The sequence below is a fragment of the Staurois parvus genome, unplaced genomic scaffold (assembly GCF_062004578.1).
Source record: "Staurois parvus isolate SC_StPar_1 unplaced genomic scaffold, SC_StPar_1.0 ptg000120l, whole genome shotgun sequence".
NCBI lineage: Eukaryota > Metazoa > Chordata > Amphibia > Anura > Ranidae > Staurois > Staurois parvus.
Window position 1 is genome coordinate 1,844,998 of NW_028317916.1, and position 23,355 is coordinate 1,868,352.

The following is a 23,355-nucleotide window of genomic DNA, read 5'->3' on the forward strand; positions in this document are numbered from 1 at the left end:
TACCGTTTTTAGAATTGACAGCATTTTTTTTTTTTTTCTCAAGCCTATGGCTTAAAAAAAAAAAAAGGGCTCTGCTATTCCGGGGACAGCATGCTCTACAAGTTGGTGCCTTCTGAGTTGACTGTCACCAGGTTTCAGTGTCTCAAGTCTGTGAGGCTGCAACCTGGCTGTTTCAGTTCAAACCTTGTTTGGTTTTACCAGATGAGTGTAAGTCATTGGACATACTGCATTGGTGTCAGTATTTTTGTAGGCTACTGTCTGTGGTGGCTGTTTTTTCCCTCCCCTCATAAGCATTGCTTTGGGATATCCCAATGAGCAATGAATTCTATGGTGGCTCTGTGTCTCATGATGTATGATAAAGAAATCCTAGAGTTTTGTACTTTTTACCTGTAAAATTAATTTCTTCATCACAAGACAGAGATTCATACCGTGTGTGTGTGTGGTGTTTTTTTTGCCAGTATATATCGCCTGTAGCTGGCACATAACCTTAGGAATAATTTGATGGCTCTGTGTCCCGTGAAAATGTCCAAAAAAATTTTTTCTTACAGGCAAGTTTAAAAAAATCAATTGTTTCCTCTGCTCATACACATTCATTAGAACCCTTTCTACTTCTATTGGGCAGATAGAAGGGAACTCTCCCCCTGCTGCATAGAAGTTAATGGAGTTTTCACTGCGCATGCATGAAAAAAAAACATGCAGTAGAAGACAGCTGGCTTGTCGCATGTAAACATTAAGATCTGGCTCTACTATGTCTATTTTTTAACTCTCTTCCTTGTATCCATGCACTAGCTTACTCATGCTGTCCCAAAGCAGACAGTTGCCACAATGCATTACTACTATGTGGCTGATTTCAGTAAAACATAAAAAAATTCTTCTTTGGTATGATAGAGGCATGTTGCCTTAAAGTGGTAGTAAAGTCATTTTTTTTCATGCTTTACCTACAGGTCAGCCTTTTATTAACTGCTTACCCGGCGCCGTATAGCAGATATATTTCTACACGGTGGCATGGGCACACAAAATCACATGCGTATATATACGTGATTTTGCATTTCCAGGTAGGAGGTGCACGCAAGCCCTATCTGCGCCGCCATTCGCAGCTGTGGATGTCAACCACCGGGTCCAGGCCGGTGATTACCCGCCGGTGGCAGGTGATTACCAACAATCACTGACGGGGAGGAAGACTGTTTTGTTTACAAACAGCCTTCCTCCCTGTCAGCTTGGGCACACTGCTCGGGATGGCTGTGCACATTCATTCACAGCAGTGTGATTACAGTGAAGCACCGCCCCGTAGTAAAACACTCCCTACACACAGTTAACCCTTTGCCCCTCACATTAACCCCTTCCAGCCCAGTGTCATTAGTACAGTGTCAGTGCTGTTTTTTTAGCACTAATCACTGTATTGGTGTCACTGCGGATGTCCGTGACACCAAGTTAGTCTCCCCCCCCCCCCCGTTTCAGAATGCCCACCGCAGTCCCGGTAAAAGTCGCTGCTCGCCGCCATTACTAGTAGGGGGGGGAAAAAAATCCGTGTGTGTGTGTATATATACCGCCATTTAACGCTATAACTTCCACGTAAACCAATTAATTTACATGTATTGGGATTTTTTTTTTTTTCTAGCAAAGAAGTAGCAGAATACGTTTTGGCCTAAATTTATGACGAATTTTTTTTTTTTTTTTTTTTTTTTTTAATTTTACTGGACATGTTTAATAGCAAAAAGACAAAAAAAAATGTTTTCTCAAAATTGTAATTGCTTATAGCACAAAAAAAAATGCACAGGTGATCACATGACACCGAAAGAGAGCTCAATTTGTGGGGGGGGAAAAGGGCATAAATTTAATCTGGGGGCAGCATTGCATGACTTTGCAATTGTCAGTTAAATGAATGCAGCGCCGTAACAGAAACAATGGCCTGGTCAAGAAGGGGTGTAAATCCTCTGGAGGACAAGTGGTTAAGGCTTACCTGTAGGTACTGTAAATATCTCTTAAACTGTGTATATTTACTTCAGAAGCGCCAGTGATGCCACCGGTGCATGCTTACTGTTCTGTCAATGACTGGCATGCTGTCCATTGAAAGAGCCATGCCACAGCCTGGGTGATGTCACCGCAGCTCAGCCAGTCAAATGGCATGCCATCCATTGAGAGAGCCATGTCGCGGCCTAAGTGATGTCACCACGGCTCGGCCAGTCAAACGACTGCAGTCCGGGAACCCAAAAGGAAGACTGGCTGAAAATGGAAGCCCCGGGGAGCCGTGACAGCACTCCGCTGGAGGCTTAGTTTTCAGGTAAGTCTTTCATAATGTGCTAGTATGTGATGTATACTAGCACATTATGCTCTTAGCTTGCAGGGAGATTTATTTTTTTGCGGTTTACTACTGCTTTAACATTTTAGTGTGCTGTATGAATGACTGTAATATTTACAAGTTGTAGTAGATGCCAACAAGTGGGCAGTGTTGCATACATCTAAATGTACAGAAATAAGCCTTCGCTGAAAAACCTGTATTACTTTTAGCTGTGAACTTGACTTTTTTCTTTAGTATGATTATACATATAAAACAGTAATAATTGATTTCGTAATAATTCTAATACGTTTCTCTTGCATTTTCTGTACAGATGTTCGGTTCCTACTTAACAATGACATTTTACTCAGGGAAGGCGCTGCTCAGTAAGTGTTCATGTTATGTTTACTCCAGGATGGCATTATGAAAGTTAAGAGAATGAATGTTGGCACAAAAGTGGCCTGACTAATTTCTACTTTTATAGCTACAAGTCTTTGATAGTCCTAATAGCTGTGGTTACATTTCACCATGCACTGACTTTATCAAAATGTTTTATATTGAGAAACTGTAACTATATTTGCTTTTCTTGTGCCTTGCCATTGCCCAAGTCTTATGCCTGGTATACACGATGAGAAAATCGAGTAGCACTTCTTTTTTTAGCACTGTAAATGACATTGCTTACAGAAGGGATGGCTTTTCGAAGGTGGAGATCTACCGGAGCAACATGGGAGAAATCAAAGATCACTGGGTACAGGGTCCTGTTGTTAGCAAGTGACATCTTGCTTACTGCTTTGCATGTGATCACTGATTGGCCAATCAGTGATCACATGATTGGGACCTCGTACAGAGGTCCCGTCCGACGATCGGTGTTTCACTGTGTCCGGAGGACACAGCGGGCACCGGATCGCGGTGCTGCGCGCTCCCAGGGAGCGCGCACAAGCAGGGTGCGGGGAGGCCGTTTATAAACGGCCACCCGACCCTGCAGTGCCAACCTCCGGCCGTTTTATATGCAACGGCCGGTCGGGAAGTGGTTAAGTAGTTTATTGGGGCCACAGATCCCTGCCCAAATTACAATTCTTTAAGGTTAATTGAGTACACCTACTTGATGGCTAGCTATTTCTTAGATGTGCTGAAGGGTATATTCCACAGAGAAGAGCAACGCTTCTGATTACTTGTGCTTAATTGGTGTCCACTGCCAAGGGACATTGGCATAGATACCTACCAGTTGCCTGCTGTGCCATCCAATGAAGTAAAGAAGAAAAGTATTTTACAGCAAGTATAAAGCCTTTTTTTTTTTTTTTTTTTTTTCCTGCCAGCAGATCACCTCTTCTTTCATTTAGTTTATAAATTCCTTATTGAATCTTCTAAGAACCTCCTAATAAAATGACTGACAGACAAAATAATATTCTAAATAAGAATTTTAAAAAATATATGTTGATATGAGCCTGGCAAATTGCTGACAGAGCACTTTTTTCAGAAAGATTTTTCATAATTCTGTTATTGCTAAATAGTACTTCTAATCCTGTCTAGTATACCTGGTGGGTATGCCCTAACAATAAACCACCAAAGGAGCACTGATCAATAATATATAATCAGTTACAGTTCATCCTCTCAAGTCACAAGGAAATTAAGTGATATACAGCTGATCACATAATTGTTGGCAGTAAAACCTAATTTCCCTGCAGTATGCAACTATTAGTTTAATGTTCTTTGCAGGTACTGTATGACCAGTATCAGTATACAATTTTCATCCTTGTTTATCTAATTTTAGATCAATTACATCTTAAATGGGGATAAACTTGGTAGGGTTCAAACCTCTGTCAGGTTTTTGTGGCTTGCTTTGTCCCTGCTGAGAAGATTAGAGTAATTTATTACTTTTCTGTCCCCACACATAAAATAAGAGATTTTTCCAATGGGAACAGCTAAAGTAACAAACCTATAATAATTATTCTTTTCTATATAGCAAAATTTCAGGCGAACGTCTAAATATAAAGTTGAAATGCATATTCTCGATCATTTGATATGCTAAAGGATTTAAAGGCTAAGTCCACCTTTTACACCATGATGCACCCATATTTAGGATGTAACATGGTGTACCCACCACCAAACTGGGTATCTGTGAATGAATAAAACTACATATCCTGTATGCCTCTGTGGCCTAATTGTAGTTCTCAGTGGCACCTGAGTGTGGCGATCACTGTACTCTCAATCCATTGACACTTCCTTCAACTGAAATCCCGTAGCTCAGTACGGATAGAGAGCTGGAGAGAATCTGCAGGAGCCTGGCTTTGCACCTGCGATCCAGTATTTGCAGTTGCAATGCTTTGCAGGGAACTATGCAAAAAAAAATTATAAATGCACATTTTTTTCCCTGCAAACATATGTGCATTTATTTTTTTTAATGGTGGATTTGGTCTTTTCATCCAGTTTTGTGATCTACAATACCTCTGCTTCACTATGCATCCAGGCAGGTGCCCTGTTTTAGCCGCCTGATTATTGGACAGTGCATTAAAACTGTAAAGGTGGAAGTGGGAATTGAGGAGTTCTCTTCTGGCTATGCAGTATGGCAGTGGTGTGTGTGAATGAAAACTTAAGCTGAAGCACAAATCTTTTTGAAGCGTAATCCGTTAGTGACTGTATGCCTCAGACATAAATTATGAACAAGGTTTATCCCTCTATAGTGTGTACTTGTCTGCTGCTTCGTTCCTCTATCAGCAGGAGTCACTTTTGACAAGTTTTCCTGACACCAAGAGAAAAATGGTGACAGGGAGGGATCTCCTGCAGATTGACCGCCTCAACTCTGCTCGTGTGTTTGTGGGGGAGAGCTCTTAGAGCTCTCTTCACTCGCCTTGCTGAGCTCTGCAGAGTGTAACTTCAGCTCCCCGCCCCATTTTTTTTTTTTTTTCCCTTTTTGAACTCTCAGACAAGCTTTATAAATTCTGCACTTTGTATGAATGTAGAGAGGAGCAAAAGGCAGAGACTGGTATAACTTATGCAGGGGGATTTGTTGCATCTCTTTGTATCCCCTGAGGCTAGTCACTTCACTGCGTATATGTAACAACCCCTTAAACACAGTATTGAAATACATATATGTTAATCTGCTTGTCATTCCACACTAATATATTGATTATCTTGTTTTTGTGTATGTGACTGGCAGCTGTCTTTGCTCTGCACATGGGTAGGTTCTGCTTTGCTGACCCGCTTTTCATCAATCCAAATCTAGACGGTCAAATTTAAAAAAAAAAAAAAAAAAAGTAAAAATAATTTCCCCCACACACTTTCAGTGGCACCACAGAAACAGCTCTGATTTACCCTAGATGATAGTATGGTCCCACATGCTTAATTCATGTGCTATGGAGGTGCCGCAACCTTTTTAGACACTGGCAGGCAGTGATAGACACTATTAATATTTATCTTCCATGTTAAAAAACCCTGGGATCCCTGCATATGCTAACTGAACCCATTGGATGAAGATTATACCCCACAGATACTGTCCTCTATTATTAGGCTCATATTCGTGGCACACAAATTAATAGCACAGAAATGGTTGTCCCCAGTCCACCAATCTTTGGAAAAAGATGAATTTATTTTGGTCATTCTTCAAAAGGAGAAACCAGTATTCCAGCAGAGAGGAATTTCTTAAACTGTTGGCCCATGATGGTCCATGCCAGGTCCTGGGACCTGTTGCGCTAATTAAACAAAGCCTATTTCAGTAACTCCTTCAGTGAATAACATGGACCTGGGTTGCTTACCACTACACCTAAACAAACTGTCACACTAATCCCTAAAATAAGAAATGCTTTTTCATGTTTGTTTTTGCTATCTCTGTGGCCTAATACCCTCTAGCTCTGGAGGTATTGGGTGTTAAAGATTAAGTTCTATTTGTCTCTTGTGGTCTGAAATGCTTATGCCAATAATACCCTCAAAGACATTGACAAACTCTGATAGTTTGGGGGGGGATTATTCTTTCTGAGGGAACATTCATATTCATTGTGTTTGTATATGTTAAAAGATATAGAAGAAGCTACTCAAGGCACTAATGATTGAATCAGCTTTATGACAAGGAAACTACTGAATATTTTTTTGCTTTGTCTTGTTGGTGTTGCATTAAACCATTAAAAACTCAATAAAAAAGCATGTGATAAAAAAACTAGTAGACAGCAGTCATTAACCACTTCCTGTCCAGCCCATGTATATAAACGGCCAGACAGTGGCAGTGCAGGAGCGGGTGGCCATTTATAAACGGCCTCCCCGCCCCCTGCTTGTGCGCGATCCCTGTGGGGGGGGGGGGGGTTGCGCAGCACCGCAATCCAGTGCCCGCTGTGTCCTCCGGACACAATGGAACACAGATTGTTGTACGGGACCTCTGTGGGAGGTCCCGGTCATGGGATCACTGATTTGGCCAATCAGTGATCACATGAAGAGTAGTGAGCAAGATGTCACTCCTTGTACCATGTGACAAGCTGTGACCAATCACAGCTCACACAGTATTTGTCAATGACTGCAAGAATGCAGCCAGAGAGAAGGAGAAATGATTGCTTTTTACAGCCTTTATAGGTGTAAAATCAATTAGTGTAAAAAAAAAAAAAATCTTCATAACCCCCCACAAAACATAAATAATAAAAAAAAAAGTTTAAAAAAATTATTTTTGGTTATAAACTAATTTGGGTTATTTTTTTAACTGAATAAATTGTGGCCAAGATTTATGAGGAAAGATTATTTATTTGCAAAATTTTATAAGAAAAACACTTTTTTTCAAACTTTTTGGACTTTCATTTATATAGCAAAAAAAATAAAAAATCCCAGTGGTGAATAAATACCACCAAAATACAGCTTTATCTCTCTCAAAAAAATGCTAAAAATTCACATGGGTACAGTGTTGCATGACTGCGCAATTGTCAAAGTGTGGTAGCGCTGAAAGCAGAAAATTGGCCTGGACAGGAAGGGGGTGAAAGTGTCCGGACTTGAAGTGGTAAAATGACCTGAAACGTCCACAGTGCTCTTGCTCTAGGTTTAAGGTGAATGGCTTGAAAAAGAAAATAATCTAATGGAATTTGATATGGTCTATTGGTTTGTGTGACATGTGGTTTTTAATTATTTTATTTATTTACTTTTATGCTATGGTAGTTCCGTTTTTTTGTATTTACTTTTTTTTTTCTTGTTATATTTAGTGCTTTTGCACAATACAACTTGGATCAATTCACTCCAGTAAAAACTGAAGGTTATGAAGAACAGGTATGTCTGTTTGCATAGCGTACTTTTTCTCTGGTATATATTATTTTTTTCCATTCCAGAAATTGAATGTTCCACTCCTATAATCTGTCTGAAGCCATAATTAATTTCAGCTCCCATTTCAGGTATTTGCTAACCCCTCCAATCCAGAGAGACTGGCCCTTTCTCATGTTGCACATTTTGTTACAGAAGGGTAGTGTACACAAATCACAATTGTTTGGTTTTGATGGTCAACATGGGCAAGCATGGTTGTTATGATTTGCCTAAAAGTAAATATAGCATGACCCCTTTTCTCATTACTATATTTAGATGGGCTGTTCATATATGGGACTGGAATAATATTTTTTTTGTTCATTTTTTTTTTTTAACTGTAATCTTCCCTTTACATGGCCCTACCTGAACTGAGAAAATGGCCCAATGCCCGACTATACTATATAATCTAAAAGTCATGTTTCTGGGGCATGTACTCTCATCAGGATCCGTGAAATCATACTCTCAGTTTAACTGCAGCTATGATCTTTCCTTTTATTTTCACTACCTGCAATTTAGGCAAAAACTTCAAGAATCATTACAGGACCAAATCCCAAGTTCCACTGGTTACCTGGTATGCAGGAAAGGTCTAATAGGAGAACTTTACAGATGGTTATAGATAGCTAGCAGGCATGAGGGCCAAGTTCACAATTCAGAAGGCTTATGAGACCTGGTTAAGTGATATTATTGATCAGGGAGAAAAAGAATGAGAGGAATGTTTATTGGCACCCACTAAAGTATCCTTATATGCAGGGGAGTGTCAGATTCAAACATACATTATCAGGCATACCTAACTCTGGCCAAATTCTCTAAAGTGGCATCTTTCTAGTTGTCCCAAATGCCAACTTTCAAAGGCCATTTGTGGGTCTTTCACTGGATGTCACCTAATTGTCCTTGTATTTCCCAATAAGTAAAGCATCTAAATGGAGAACTGGCCTTTAACTGCCTCCCGCCCGCCATATAGTACAATGACGGGTGCAAGGCGGTTCTCTCGTTCTGGGAGGAGGTCATATGACGTCCTCCCATTCTAACCGCGCATGCAACCGAGGGCCGAAGATGTCGACTCGGTCATGTGATCAGCTGTGTCCAATCACAGCTGATCGCATGTAAGTAGGGAAATGCCGGTTATCGGCATTTCTCTCCTCACGAGCTGTCCTGCTGACAGCTCGAGAGGAGAGCTGGTAATCTGCATTCCTCGGAGGGGACATGTACACTGATCATCACGGCACTGATGATCTGTGTAGCCCCACCAGTGCCACCTGCAAGTGTCCATCAGTGCCAGCTGTCAGTGCACATCAATGCCACATATCAGTGCCCATTGAGCTGCCCATCAGTGCCACCTATCAATGCCAGTCAGTGCTGCCTATCAGTGTGCATCAGTGCCGCCTAACAGTGCAAGTCAGTGCCACAGGAGTGCTGCCTTTCTGTGCCCATCAGTGATGCCTGTCAGTGCCCATCAGTACCACCTACCAGTGCGTCCTCATCAGTGCTCACCAGTGCCTCCTCATCAGTGCCACCTATCCGTGTCCATCAGTGCCCATCACTGCAGCCTCATTAGCGCACATCAGTGAAGAAGAAAAAACACTCATTTACAAAATTTGAAAACAAAAATCAAAACTTTTTGTTTTTCAAAATTTTCAGTGGTTTTTGGTTTAAGAAAAAAAAACCCAGAGGTGATTAAATACCACAAAAATAAAGCTCTATCTGTCATTAAAAAATGATAAAAATGTCATATGGGTACAGTGTTGCACGACCACGCAATTGTCATTCAAAGTGTGACAGCGCTGAAAGCTGGAAATTGGTCTGGGCAGGAAGGGGGTATAAGTGCCCTGTAGGCTAGTAGTTAAAGAAACTAGTATATGTGCCTAAAGATTTCCCAGAGAAATATGATAAAGGTGTTTGTTTGCGAAACTGAAGTAGTTTATCTTCAACTCAGTTCTTGCCAGTTCTCTGGAAAAACACTTTCTCTGTTTATGAACATGAATACATATGTTCTTAGCAGAAAAGAGATTTTTTTTTTTTTTTTTTTCATGGCTGTGATCTGAGAAGAAGGGGAAGGTTGTCTGTGATCTTGCCAGATATTGTGAGATTGCAGTGCAGCCTTGCTTAAAAAGTGAAACAAAAGTTTACAAAAAAAAAAACAAAACATAATTACATGAGAATAATAAACACTGAGCACTGGTGCTGTGTGTTTTTTTTTTTTTTTTTTTTTTTTTTTTTATGTGCATTTTAGAGGTTTTTGTGTGTTTTTTTGTTTGTTTTTTTGTTTTTTTTGTCTTGTTTTCTCTGAACCACTTCAACCCCTTAGGACGTACCCGTACGTCCTCGGGTTGAATTGGCTGCCCCGGGATGATGGTTGCAGCTATCATTCCAGTACCAAAATTTTCAGCAAGTGATGGGCTTTTCTGTAGAGGTGATCCAATCTACAGCTGCCCAACCCCTTGTTACAGGGTGCTGAAGGGGCCCCCTACCCTACCCGGTACCGCCACCCCATTGGATTAGTGAAGCACTCCCTTCCTTCTATGATGAAAGAAACCTGAAACTACATGGATTTTGTCACTTATGGTTTTGGTTTATTTTTTAAAAGCCATTACCTGCATGTACAGCATCTGATCAAACCAATCTCGATATAATCAGATGCTTTTGAGGCCATAGGAGAGATATGGGGGTCTAATAAACCCCAGATCTCTCCATAAAAAGCCTGTCACAGTCTATGCTATCACAAGGGATGTTGATCATTCCTTGTGATAGCAAAAAATTTGATTAAAAAAAAAATTTAGGGGCAGTGTAAAAAAAAAAAAAAAAAAAAATTTTAATAAAATTTTAAGTTTCCCTGTGGCCACATGCAAATGCGAACACAAACATAGGTCACGTATATGTAAACAGTGAGTGCACTACACATGAGATATTGCTTCAATTGTCAGAGCGAGGACAATAATTCTAGTGCCAGACCTCCTGTGTAACTTTAAACTGTTAATCTGTAAAGGCTTTTAAAGCATTGCCTATAGAGATTTTTGTGTACTGTAGTTTGTCACCATTCCACGGGCATGCGCAATTTTAAAGCGTGACATGTTTAGAATCTATTTACTTGGCATAACATCATCTTCTTTTATATATTACAAAAAAAATGGTGTGTGTGCTTTTAGAGATTTATACTCTTCTTCCCAGAATAATAGAAGCAAACATAAAGCAGGCCATACACGTATAGATTTTTGTTAGAGGATTTTCGTTTTAAAAATATTTGTTTGATTTTCTAATTAGTGGGGTCAAATCAATGTTCATTTTCGACAACAGTGTCAGGAAAATTCAAAGTGGTAGGAAGGAAAACCTTACTCAATCAAATAATTGTTGGCCTGTGTATGTGGTTATCATTCAGAAATTACGTTCATTTTAAAATCATATGTTAAAAGTAAAAGACAATTTTCGAACAACCTTCGTCCATTCATCGAATGTGCTAAGAATTTTCATACAACTTTTTCTTACGAATAGTCTAGTCCGAAAAGCTACATGTGTATGGCCAGCTTAACACTTTTTTTTTTTTTTTTTTTTTTTTTTTTTCCCTAGGTATTAATAACAGAACATGGAGACCTTGGTAATGGGAGGTTTTTGGACCCAAAGAACAAGATTTCATTCAAATTTGATCACTTAAGAAAGGAAGCCAGTGATCCCAGGCCCCATGAGGGAGAAAATGCCATAGAATCCTGGAGGAATGTTGTGGACAGTGCAGTGAGATCGTACGTGAAAGATCATTATCCTAGTGGAGTTAGCACTGTAAGTAGAAATAAACCTTTTCATTTTCAGGATTTCTCTCTAAATTAGGCAAACATCGATATAGTTTTCTTTTCAGTCACACACGTTTTTAATAATTATTGCATTTTACTTTAGGTATATGGCAAAACAATTGATGGACAGCAAACAATAATTGTATGTATAGAGAGTCATCAGTTTCAAGCTAAAAACTTCTGGTAAGGGTTTGTTTCTGTTTTGTGTGGGTTATTTTTGTTCTTTCTTATAAGACTTCATGAACTCTGGACGTTATAAAAATGCCAGTAGCTGTAGAATGCTGTGTTAAAAACAAAAGTTTTGTCACGTTTTTCAGCGTTTTTTATTTTTTAGCTTTTTTTTTTAGCAAAACTATACTTCCACAAAAGCTCTGATCGCCCCCATTATTAGTATAAAAAGAAAAAAAAAATTTCCAGTATCTATACCACCGTTTGTAATTGCTATAACTTTCACGTAAACCAATTAATTTACACGTATTGGGATTTTTTTTAGCACAAACGTAGCAGAATACATTTTGGCCTAAATTTATGACTTGTTTTGTTTTTTTTTACTTGACATGTTTAATACCAAAATGTCCAAAATATAGGTTTGGGTTTTTTTTCTCAAAATTGTCGGTCTTTTTTTTTATTAGCACAAAAAATAAATGCACAGGTGATCAAATACCACCGAAAGAAAACTCAATTCGCGGGGGAAAAAAAAGGATGTAAATTTCTTTTGGGTACAGCTTTGCATGACTGCACAATTGCCAGTTAAAGTAACGCAGCACCGTAATGCAAAAAAATGGCCTGGTCAGGAAGGGGGGTAGATCCTCAGGAGGGCAAGTGGTTAATGATTGTTTGCCTCATAGCATGCAGGAATTAGTAACATTACAGTAACTGTATTTGAACAATAGTGCAGTATGAAACCGTTTGTTGTCAATTCTTTTTTTCCAGGAATGGACGCTGGAGGTCAGAATGGAAATTTACCATCACACAGTCTACCACAAAAGTGGTGGGAATTCTGAAAATTCAGGTATTTAACTAATATTTAGTCTTCCTTTCTGTGGTGGTAATACAACCTTTATACTGTATATTGCAGTCCGTTTTTTGTTCATGTAAATATCATAAACATTCATTTTTACTGCTTATTTGTATTGATGTAAATATTAGAATATGGAGTTGGTGTTGATTTTGTATATTTTGAAGCAGCCGATATTTTAAGTTAGTTGATGTGAAAGATACGATGATTATTTCTTAGGGCCTATCCACCATTGTGCTTGTGGCAAAGTATGATAGAATGTATGAGTTACCATAATGGTTTGCAATACACCCACTCTGTGCGCTGCTATTCACTGTGTTTGGCACCCCAACACAATGTACAGGAGATGCAATGCAACACACCACAATCTGCATACCATGTGTTGTCGTGCCCTGCCTTGCTGATAATGTCTATTTTTTTTTTCCGTTGTGGTTTGGCAACCTATCCATAAGAAATGGCTTGCCTTAACACAACAAACAATAAGGTGCAAGGGATCGCTAAGGTGTGAATGGGTCTTTAAGTTTACTCTGAAACACATTCATATGCAGCTGGGGAAGGGGGGGGGTGGGGAAGTAGTATTATTATTATTATTATTATTATTATTATTATTATGAGGGGGAGTAGGGAAGAAGAGTTAAACTGATCTGACATCTGCATGGAGGGTGGAAAACAATCTCACTGCTCTGTCACCTATCACCCAAACTCCATGTATAGTATTGTACACAGAAGATCTTCTCACATTTTCTCCAGCCCCATTCACATCTTTCTTGGACTGCCAAATACAGGGAAGTTTCCAGTCCCTGAATTCCCCTGCTAGGTTATGACAGCTGCAAAGGATGCTGTGATCCAGATACTCCTTTTATCTGATGGCTGGATGTAGCACCATTTAAAGGTGCATCTGAAGCTGGGGGCTTGTGAGCAGATTGCCTTTGTAGCATACTGTACAAAGTTTGGGTGTCTGACAGTGTCAAAAGGTCCGCATAGGGGCTGCTGACGTGGGCATTGCAATGTGCATGTGTGTTTTTATATTTATTTTTGTTTGATAGAGGGTACATATTTTTCCCACATGGCCCATATTGCAATGTGCAGTGAATTAAATCCAAGTGGCTGAATGTTTGTTTAATCGCTGGAGCTGCCCAAGGCTCCTCATTCAAATAACTTGACTACAAAGATTAAAAACATAACACTTTGGTAAGCACTATTTTATAGTAATATGAGAGTTACAGTTTTTGAAAGCTCAGCATGCTTTTATGGTGCCCCCATTTTTGTTGAAGTGAGGTTACCTCTGCTTGTGGTCACTCCTCCCCTTTAGCCTGTTTTAGTTCACTAGGTCTGAAGGAGGTGGGCTCAGAGACATACTGTAAATATAAATCTGATTATGTTAAATACCGGGATTTTGAGAGTTCCTACTTTTTAAAGCAATATCTTTCTGATCAATTACATTAAGGTTCACCCAAAATGCAAACATGTTTTGTAATACACAGTATTATTTATTTACTTTTATTATACAATATTGCACAAACATTCAGCTATTTTCACTGTACAGGTTTTTTCGGGCAGCCTTAGGACACCCCCATTGGTTTCCAATGCAGAATGTATTGTGCAGGAGTAGTACAGCCTAAGTGATTGCCTCAAAGCTGCTGACTGCTAGGGTGTCTAAGTGGGCCACCCTTACCATTCACCTGCAGTGCTAAGAGGCTTCTCACAAGCATCTGTCAGATTCAAACCTTTTGTTGGATGCTAAATTGTGAATGGCAAAAAAGAAGAGTGAAGGTAACTAAGGCATCAGGGTGTATATTTCTAGAGCCACTGTGATGGAATAACTGCTTTCATCCTGCAGTGGAATACACAGAATTTAGGGTATAAAAAAAATTAAGTGAGCGTTCTGACTTTTAACACCGTTTTAAGTGTTTCCTAATTTGCATTTGTTTACTGATTGGTTGCACATGTAATCAGTAATTATTTCTTTCATTAAATCCCTCAGCATGGTAGTACTTCCTGTAGCGCATAACAGAATTTTGTAAATTTTACATAGGTCCATTATTATGAAGATGGAAATGTACAGTTAGTGAGCCATAAAGATATTGAAGAATCACTAACCGTGTCTGTAAGTATGTTCTTCACCCATCCAGATTAAATGGCATATTGTTGTGTTTCAGTAATACACTGAGAATATCCATCCACCTTTAAATACTAATAGGTTAGCAGGATGTTTCTCAAAAGCAATTCTATTTGTCCCCCAGATTCTAAATCTGATCAGACAAGTAAATTATTTTTAACAAAGTACTACTAAACTTTGGTCGAATATCCCAGAGGATTATTACAGGATAGTATCCAGAGACCTACAAATCATTACTTTTTTTATTCATTTGGTTAATTGTACAGCTGGAACCACTGGTGTAGCACAGATGCAGCCAGTGTACGTTATATCAGTAGCTGAGGAGTGTTGTGTTGGTTATTCAATGCTTTCTGTTGTTCAAATGGGCAACTAAGGATATTGTGGTCAGTGAAAAGACCACTCATAATACTGTACTATATCCACTTTTCATATAATAACCTTGGTTATAGCTTCAGTAATTTTCAGGGTTAAAAATTCCCCATTCTATGTGACCATCATTCTTATTTATATAATTGCATGTAGTATAGTTTGTTGTTGTTTTTGTAGTGTGGTAGAGATTTTTTTTGCCCTTTTTCTTTAAAATGTGTTGTGTGGATCTCTGTCTATATTAGAAACTTTAAAAATTACAGGACTGCAGTCCCATTTGATAAAAGATGCAGATGGTTAGAATAGCAGCTGAGATGCCTGAATACCATTGAGGATCACCCATGAAAGCATTAGAACATGCAGTGATCCATAGCCAATAAGATTTCAGTAACTGAAGTCAGAAACTTAAAATATAATCTGCTGATTAACCGTAATTTACTTGTTAATTTTAGCCTGTAAAAGTGCAGAACTGCAAGATATCAGTTATGCCCGTTACAGCAACATAAATTGTGACCTAATACTGCCCCCTTCCTGCCCAAGCCAATTTTCAGCTTTCAGCACCGTCGAACTTTGAATGACAATTGAGTGGTCATGCAACACTGTACCCAAACGAAATGTTTATCATTTTGTTCACATAATTAGAGCTTTCTTTTGGTGGTATTTGCTCACCACTGGGTTTTAAATTTTTTTGCTAAATAAAAAAAAGACTAAAAAAAAAAGGGGGGGGGGGTTCTTTTGTTTGTTATAAAATTTTCAAATAAATTCATAAAATTAGACCAAAATGTATACTGATACATTTCTTTGGTGAAAATAACCCAAATCCGTGTATTGTATTTAGTCTGTAGGAAAGTTAGAGTCCACAAACTATTGTGTATATATCTGAAAATCAATAGGCCGTCAGTACAGTAGGACGCCTCTCAATTCTTGAGGCCCAAAAATGTCAGGATGGTACAGATATCCTCCAAATTACTCCTTTTTGGAAAGTAGACAATCCGAGGTATTTAGAAAGAGGTATGGCGAGAATTTTAAAGTTGTCATTTTTTTGTCATAGTTTTGTAGAAAATTGAAGAAATTAAAAAGAAAAAATTCACATACATATTTATTTTTTTATTTTCCTAACACACTGTGACCCGAGTAATATGTTACCATAGTAACATTGTACTGTGGGGAAATGATCGATTTTTCTTTTCTTTTTTTTTTTTTTACACATTATTATTGATTATGGGCTATGATTGGCCCCGTCTTTACCATATAATCATTGTGCCCAATTACAGCTAGCAACACAACTGTATACAATGGATGGCATGAAAGGAAGCCTTCTATTGTTTTACAATTATAAGTGTGGTGCTAAAAGTGCAAAAAGTCTAATAACATTAACTATACATAAGTGAAACCAAAAGTGACAACACTTGCAAATCAATAGAAATAGTTTTTTCACTTTATTTTTCTTATTTTTGCTATAAGTCCCAATGCCAAAAGAGCACTCAAAAAATATATTAATGTGCAATCATGGTTCTTCAGTTGATAGATGATCAAATATTATCCAAGTGAAACACGTGTCACCCCACTCCATACTCAAGGCTTACAAATATATTTGACCATCAAATTATAGAGTGGTCAAAATGGGCACAAGAACAATCATATGGCAACCACTCCAGCCTCCTTCAAAATCTCCAATGATGGTTCAGATACGTTCACCCACTCCAAATGGATCATCGGTACATGCGTTGTCAGGCATATAAGTAGCATGTGCATGGAATGAAAAAGCTTCCCATAGCATAAAATCATTTAAACTTTTATTTGAACCAAAATAAAAATGCACTTACATGGTTTAAAATCAATTACAGCTCTGTGTTATCCAAAAAAGGTTCCGCGTGTTCCCACTTCCAAGATGGGCGCGAGCGTGCACGTGTGCATGGTTATTGTATTGTATTCCCAAGCTCCATCCGACGCATTTAGTCACAAATGACGTCATCAGGGATCAAGATTGATAACCCAGTGCTGTAATTGATTTTAAACTATGTAAGTTCGTTGTTTGTTTTTACATTATATTACTCCCTGACTGGTGACAGTACTTTGGATGGCAACACTTGTCTTTGTGATTTATGGTTGGTTGGTTATACCTCAGTTCTGTCCCAAGAAAACTGGGTCATGATACCATTGTGAGGAACTTTTCTGCCAACAACCTTTTCCCAGTTTCTCTTTTGTACACATTTCTGATTTTTTATTATATTTATATTTATCAGAATGAAATTCAGACTGCAAAGGAGTTCATTAAGATTGTAGAGGATGCTGAAAATGAATACCAGGTATGTTTGTTGTGGCTTAAAGTGTAACTAAAGGCAAAACTTTTTAGCTTTTGGATAGAGATTGCAACAGTACTAGAGGGGAAATCCACCATTGCGAACACTAGTTCTGGTGACACGCTGGGATTCCCTCACTTTGGAGGGATTTCTTCTCACTTCCTGTTTTGGCTATGGGAATATCTCCCCTATGGGACACTGATGTAAAAAAAAAAAATCTGACAGTGGTTATAAACCCTCCCTTACTGTATCCAAAATGAAGTGCTAAAGAGGGTTGTCTACACTCTGCTCCTACCTTCTAAGCATGAGGTAGCTGCTTCCCGACATTGCTCCTGTTTGCAAGGTTTCACCTTGGTTAGTCCTTGCTGACGCCTACAGTGACTTGCTCTCCTTTTGGCTATTGGATCTCAGCTGCAGGTTTGTGAGTACCCATAGTTTTTAATTGGTGATGTGAATTAAGTTGCCTGTGTTCAGCAGTGAAAATGTTGGATCGTAGGTGCAAGGAGAGCAATACATTCCTTGGTGTCTTCAGTAGCTCTGTCGACTGTTGCCCCCTTCATCTGCCTTATCCAAAGAGGAACTTTCAGCAGCCGTACTTCTATTTATTGGCCAAATTGCAATTACTACTATACCCCACAAAAAGAAAAAAAAACCCACAACAGTAAAATCAGTCTGTATATGCAGTAAAACATGCTTGCTATACTCACTGTGGAACCTAAGGAGTATATCCTCTGCATTGTTTAAAAAGTCTGTTTTGATACAGTCATATCTGATCCTCCCCTTCATTCACAGTCCCCAATCCATTTGCTGATGGAACAGAGCCCTAGGAGTTGCTCTGCACATGCTCAATTTAGTTTTTATTGCTAGAGGGTTTTTTTTTTTACTTTGGAGGGTGCATGTGATCGGCACAGGGCCATTTAGCACTGTCTGGACAGAGGGTCAGGGATATTGCAGCCACATAGGACAGTCAGAGGAGAATGAAAACTCCTACAAGATTAACCAGTGCTTGGCCAGACCCTAATAGAAGTCACTAGATGGCTATATACTGCTGATGAGAAAATGTATTTAGCAGTTTATATAGTTTTACTAAAAACATTTCCATTGTTGGTGTGTACTGTGGGAGACCAGATATAGTGAATGCAGGGTCATGGGTTTAGCAACACTTTAATGTAAACTTTTCTTATTGAGGAGCCACATTGTTTTCTGGCATAAAGATGCTATATTGGTTCCTATTTATGTGGTGTATGTCACCAAATTAAAATTAGAACAACCTGTAGCTGCTACAAGTGTTAATAGACTAGGGTTCCTGGCTGTCAATACTTTTTTTGGTACATTCTTACTTGAACCCATTTTATATGATGAGCGAAAAACTCCTTATAAACTAATCACTCCTCCCAAACACTCTACAGACCAATACCTGTTTGAGGAGGCATTTTTCAAGAAGTGAGCCTTTCTTATTGTAGATCCAGCGATGTCCTGCCTTAATAAAACACTGACCATATATAGTGAGGATGCGCCAGTGTTTAAGGATCCCATTGACAAACGTTTAGAAATCCCTTCCCAATGCATTGTTTTTGCAAGCAGGCCCTTCTGTGCAACCTGCCATATCTCTAATTTAGTTTGTCAACACCTGATCAGAAAACACCTTGGATGCTTGGGTAAGAAGTGGTTTCCAGGAGCTGCAAGCTAAAATTCTATTCTCCCAGGTATTGACACCAGTGATAACTTTCTACGCTCCCCAGGGTATTCCCATTGTAGGATACCAGGATAGTCTCCTGTTGAGGGAGCGATAGGCACAAACACTAACTGAAAATGTTCCAGGCCCTAAAAGGTTTGATTGGATCCTAAACCTTTAGAAAACCAAACACATTGCTTGCAGTACCCGGGTCTCATCCTAGATACAGCCCAAGCCCGAAGAAAAACTTCACTCTATGCTTCCTGACTAGGACTGTACAGTCCAGTAACCATCCAACACTTATTCTTGGAGAGTGATGATAGTCGTCTTTTGAGGAGTTCTATTTGCTCACTTTCACTCCAGACCCCGCAACACAACACTGTCGTTGTGGGACAAATCTCTTTAATCTGTAGACAAACCAACGCTCCTAACACCACAGACCAAATTGTCCTGGTCTGGAATTAAAAAGCAAATCTTCTGTAAGGGCTAAGGAATCTGACACTTTGTCGGGGCAGGTGAAAGAAAAATCTCATCTGATCAACATGCAGCAAGAGATTTGGTTATCCCTACATAACTGGACACCCTGACTGTGGAGGGTCACCCTCTCCTGTCAAGGCACACTACGAGGTTGGGCCGTTGGGCTTTTCTGCATCAGGCAGCTGTTTCCCAAATTTGGAAGACTACCACCTGCTCTTCTGTGCACCCGTTATGTAAGTTTTACTAGGTGGATGTTCAGGCTTTATCTGATACCAGCTTCGGTTATTAGCTCCTTCAGGCAGCGCTTTGAGCTTTGGGCGATCAGGTTATCGCTGACAGATGGGACAGATCACCTGTCCAGTCTGCCAACCAGGATTTATTCGGACAACGCCATTGCGGTGGCATATGTCAATCATCAGGGGGGCACGAGAAGTACAGCAGCGGCGTTACAGATATGTCATATTCTGTCATGGGCGAAGGTTTGTTCCGGCCCTGTCTGCCATACACATTCCAGGCCTCAAACTGGCAAGCAGATCATCTCAGTTGTCAGACACTGGATCAGAGTGAGTGGTTCCTACATCTGGAAGTGTTCCATCAGCTCTGTGTCTGCCTGGGGATACTGGACATGGGTCTTCTGACATCCGGCACAATCTGAAGGTTTCAGGGTTTGTTGCCTGAACCTTGGATCCCCTGGCGGATGCACTAGTGGCACCATGGGATTAGTACACTCTCATCTACGCCTTCCCAACCCTCCAATTCCTCGTCTACTATGCAGGATAGAGGCCCAAGGGATCCCGGTCATCCTTGTGGCTTCGAACTGACCTCGTCCATGGTACGCCAACGTAGTGTGATTGATGGCAAATGCTCTGTGGAGGCTGCCTCTTCAGGAAGACTTTCTGTTGCAAAGGCCAGTCTTCCACCCTGCTTTACCATCGCTGGCTTTGATAGTGTAACTCTTGAGATCCAGGTTCTGAAGGAAAGGGGGTTGTGATTTCTACTATGTTGAAGGCCCGTAAGTCTACCTCCCGGAAGATTTATCATCGCACCTGGAAAGCCTATATTTGGTGTGAAGCCTTGGGGTTCCATCCTCGTTCCTACATTGTGGCTCGGGTGTTTGCCTTCCTCCAACGTGGTGTGAATTAGACGCTTGCGTTGAGTACGATCAAGAGTCAAGTTTCTACTCTGGCTGTTTTCTTTCTGCGACCCTTCACTGCACTTTTTTTGGTTCACACTTTCATTCAGGGGGTTCGTCACGTGGTCACACCTGTGTTCTCCCCTTTGCCACTGTGGTATTTGAATTTGATGCTGTCAGCTCTTCAGAAGCCTCCCTATGAGAACATTTGAGACATACCCATGCTTACGCTTTCGCAAAAAGTTGCCTTTCTTGTCGCTATCACTTCTGGCCTTAAATGGTTGTGGACACCGTGGTGCTTCGACCTTCCTCTTCTTTTCTTCCAAAAGTGGTGTCAGATTTTTATTTGAATGAGGATATTGTTCTTCCTCGACCGACACACCCTAAAGAGGTGGCCCTGCATTCCCTTGATGTGGTTTATGCGACTCTTGTGTACCTTTCTTTAACGGCTGTTTTTCGGAGGTCTGATCTTCTCTTCGTACTCATGCATGGTCCGAAGAAGGACCTGGCAGCCTCTTCTGCAACTATTTCTTGTTAGATTCGGCAGACGATTGTACAGGCGTATGCTATTAGAGGGCGAGAACCTCCTTTCCTGGTTACGGGGCACTCCACTAGGGAGATTAGCGCCTCTTGGCCATTCCGACATCAGGTGTCTGTTTCTCAAATTTGCAAAGCAGCAACCTGCTTGTCTGTGTATGCATTTACCAAGTTCTAAAAAGTTGATGTGTTGCCATCTTCCAATGCTACTTTTGGAGGTGGCTATTTAGGGTTCCTGGGCACCCCTTTTGGGGTCCTTTTGGAGTGTTGGCATTTTGCCCTGGGTTTTTTTCCCCATTGATCGGTGTGCTAACCTCTCATTATGGCACTTCTTGAGGACATCCCTGCTTGGTAATGGATTAAGAAGCAGCTCTGTCCGTGAATGAACGTAGGAGAAAACTGGATTTTTTTTTTACTCACCGTAGAATCCCTTTCTCCAAGTTCACTGATGGCAATAGCACCCACCTCTCTATGGAGATGTCTCCTTTAACACTGATTGAGACTGACTGGAGACTTATAGCAGAGAGAGGGTTTTATACCCAGAGAGGACTACCCATAGGAGGTGCCAGGTCTTTTTTTTTTTTTCCTGCCTAGTGTTCTACTCCTGTAGGAGGGGCTATAAAACCCTGCTTGGTAATGGATTAAGAAGAAGCAGCAGCAGCTGTGTCCGTCAATGAACTCAAAAGAGATTTTACGGTGAGTACAAAAAAAATCCCGTTTTTGTACTTGCCATTACATCCATTTCATTAAATGTTCATTAAAGGACACAAGTCCCAACCCACCATGTTTGTGATCTACTCCTACTAACTGTTTTTCTACAAAAAAAGGCAAGATTGGAGTGAGAGAAGTTACACCTGGCTGGCTAATGGCTTTTTTTTGCCTGCCAGTGTCCAATTCCTCCTTAAGACGGCAATAAAACCCAGTTGATGCAAAATAACTGAATCCTGTGTCCCTGTACAAACTCCAAGAAAATAAGGCAAGTACAAAAAATTGTATTTTCATAAAGACATTTTGGAAAGGCTTGGTGTCAGCATAAAACTGCAAAATTGAGTTTTAAACTGTCTTGACTTAATAAACATTATTATGAATAACTACATACAACCGCTTTGTAAATCTAGTGCTCCTGTACTTTTTGACTGTCATGATTTTAACCATTTGTGTTTCTTCCTGTCTTTAGACTGCAATCAGTGAGAACTACCAGACCATGTCTGATACTACCTTCAAAGCCTTACGCCGGCAACTGCCAGTGACACGCACGAAGATTGACTGGAACAAGATTCTTAGTTACAAAATTGGAAAAGAAATGCAAAATGCCTAACAGGAATGTTGTATGACTGGGTGACTTTTAGTGTCAGTGTACATACAAATAAACATGGCTGCAAAAGTCTTGAAAGCTGCCAACCTGCCTGGTCAGCATGGCCCTTTGCTATACATATTAAATTACTGTAATTAAAATAATTCAGCTACAGCACAAATTTTACATTTATGGATTTGTTTACATTTTTGTTTTGAGGGTTGGTACATGTACTGCATTTATGTCCTTTCCCTTGTTTACATTTTTGGGAGGTCAGAGTGATTTCTAAGGTTTTTCTAAAATTCAGTTCAAATATTATAACAAATCCAAATAATCCTGGTAAACTGCCATGCAAAGAAAAACTAATTTTGGTGCCAGCGTAGAACAAAAGTGCTCATTATGGCTTCAGAAGTTACTGATGGTAGTCACAGGTGGTTAACTCGCTATATGTAATGCTCTAGAAGCCAAATGGCTTCCATCTCTAGGATGGGAAAATTCTACTTCATATAGCATTTTATGATTTTTGTTCTGTCAAACTAATCCTTTTTCTTTAAATGCAAACTTTGCAAGGCCAAGTTCTTATGTTACTTTGAAAATTTCTATAAAGGAGACAACGCTTGAATTTATTAAATGCTTTGTTCTTGTGATAGCATTTTAAAATTGGCTTGAAATCAATCTGCCTATAACTTCCTACTTTTACAATATAAACTCCAATGTATCAATGTATTATAACAAGGCAAATTGTATAATCTTATGCACCTTAACATTTGTCATTTTTCTTTCTTTTCTATTCTCTGTCCTTGACATGTATTACAAGTCAACGTGACATTAAAATGCAGATTTTCTATTTGTATGAGTAGAATGTGCTTGAAGCCAACCATCACATGTTCTGGGTCTTTAAACTGAATTAAATATTTGTGACACTCAAATGCACTATACAGCCATATACCCTCAATCACAGCCAGTACCCCTTGACAGCCCTGCCCCCCCCCCCCCATCACAGCTTGCACCCTGTGATAGCCATTTGCACTAATTCACAGCTAGGACATCTTGTTCCCTATCGCCCCCATGTGCCACAGTCTGCATTTGCCACAACTTGTAAGATCTAAGTGCAT

The 23,355-nt window shown here is 39.8% G+C and overlaps 1 protein-coding gene across 1 annotated transcript in view; it reads left to right on the plus strand.

Annotated features, from left to right (window-relative positions):
• The window catches only part of LOC149467156 (F-actin-capping protein subunit alpha-2), a 49,472-nt gene extending 26,379 nt beyond the window's left edge, over positions 1-23,093 (plus strand). The window contains exons 3-10 of the mRNA XM_089672086.1: positions 2,610-2,661; positions 7,447-7,510; positions 11,102-11,308; positions 11,423-11,502; positions 12,253-12,331; positions 14,373-14,444; positions 17,069-17,131; positions 22,124-23,093. Coding sequence (XP_089528212.1) covers positions 2,610-2,661; positions 7,447-7,510; positions 11,102-11,308; positions 11,423-11,502; positions 12,253-12,331; positions 14,373-14,444; positions 17,069-17,131; positions 22,124-22,264 — 758 coding nt within the window. The 3' untranslated portion in view covers positions 22,265-23,093. The remainder of the gene's footprint in view (positions 1-2,609; positions 2,662-7,446; positions 7,511-11,101; positions 11,309-11,422; positions 11,503-12,252; positions 12,332-14,372; positions 14,445-17,068; positions 17,132-22,123) is intronic.
• The last annotated feature ends 262 nt before the right edge of the window (positions 23,094-23,355 follow it).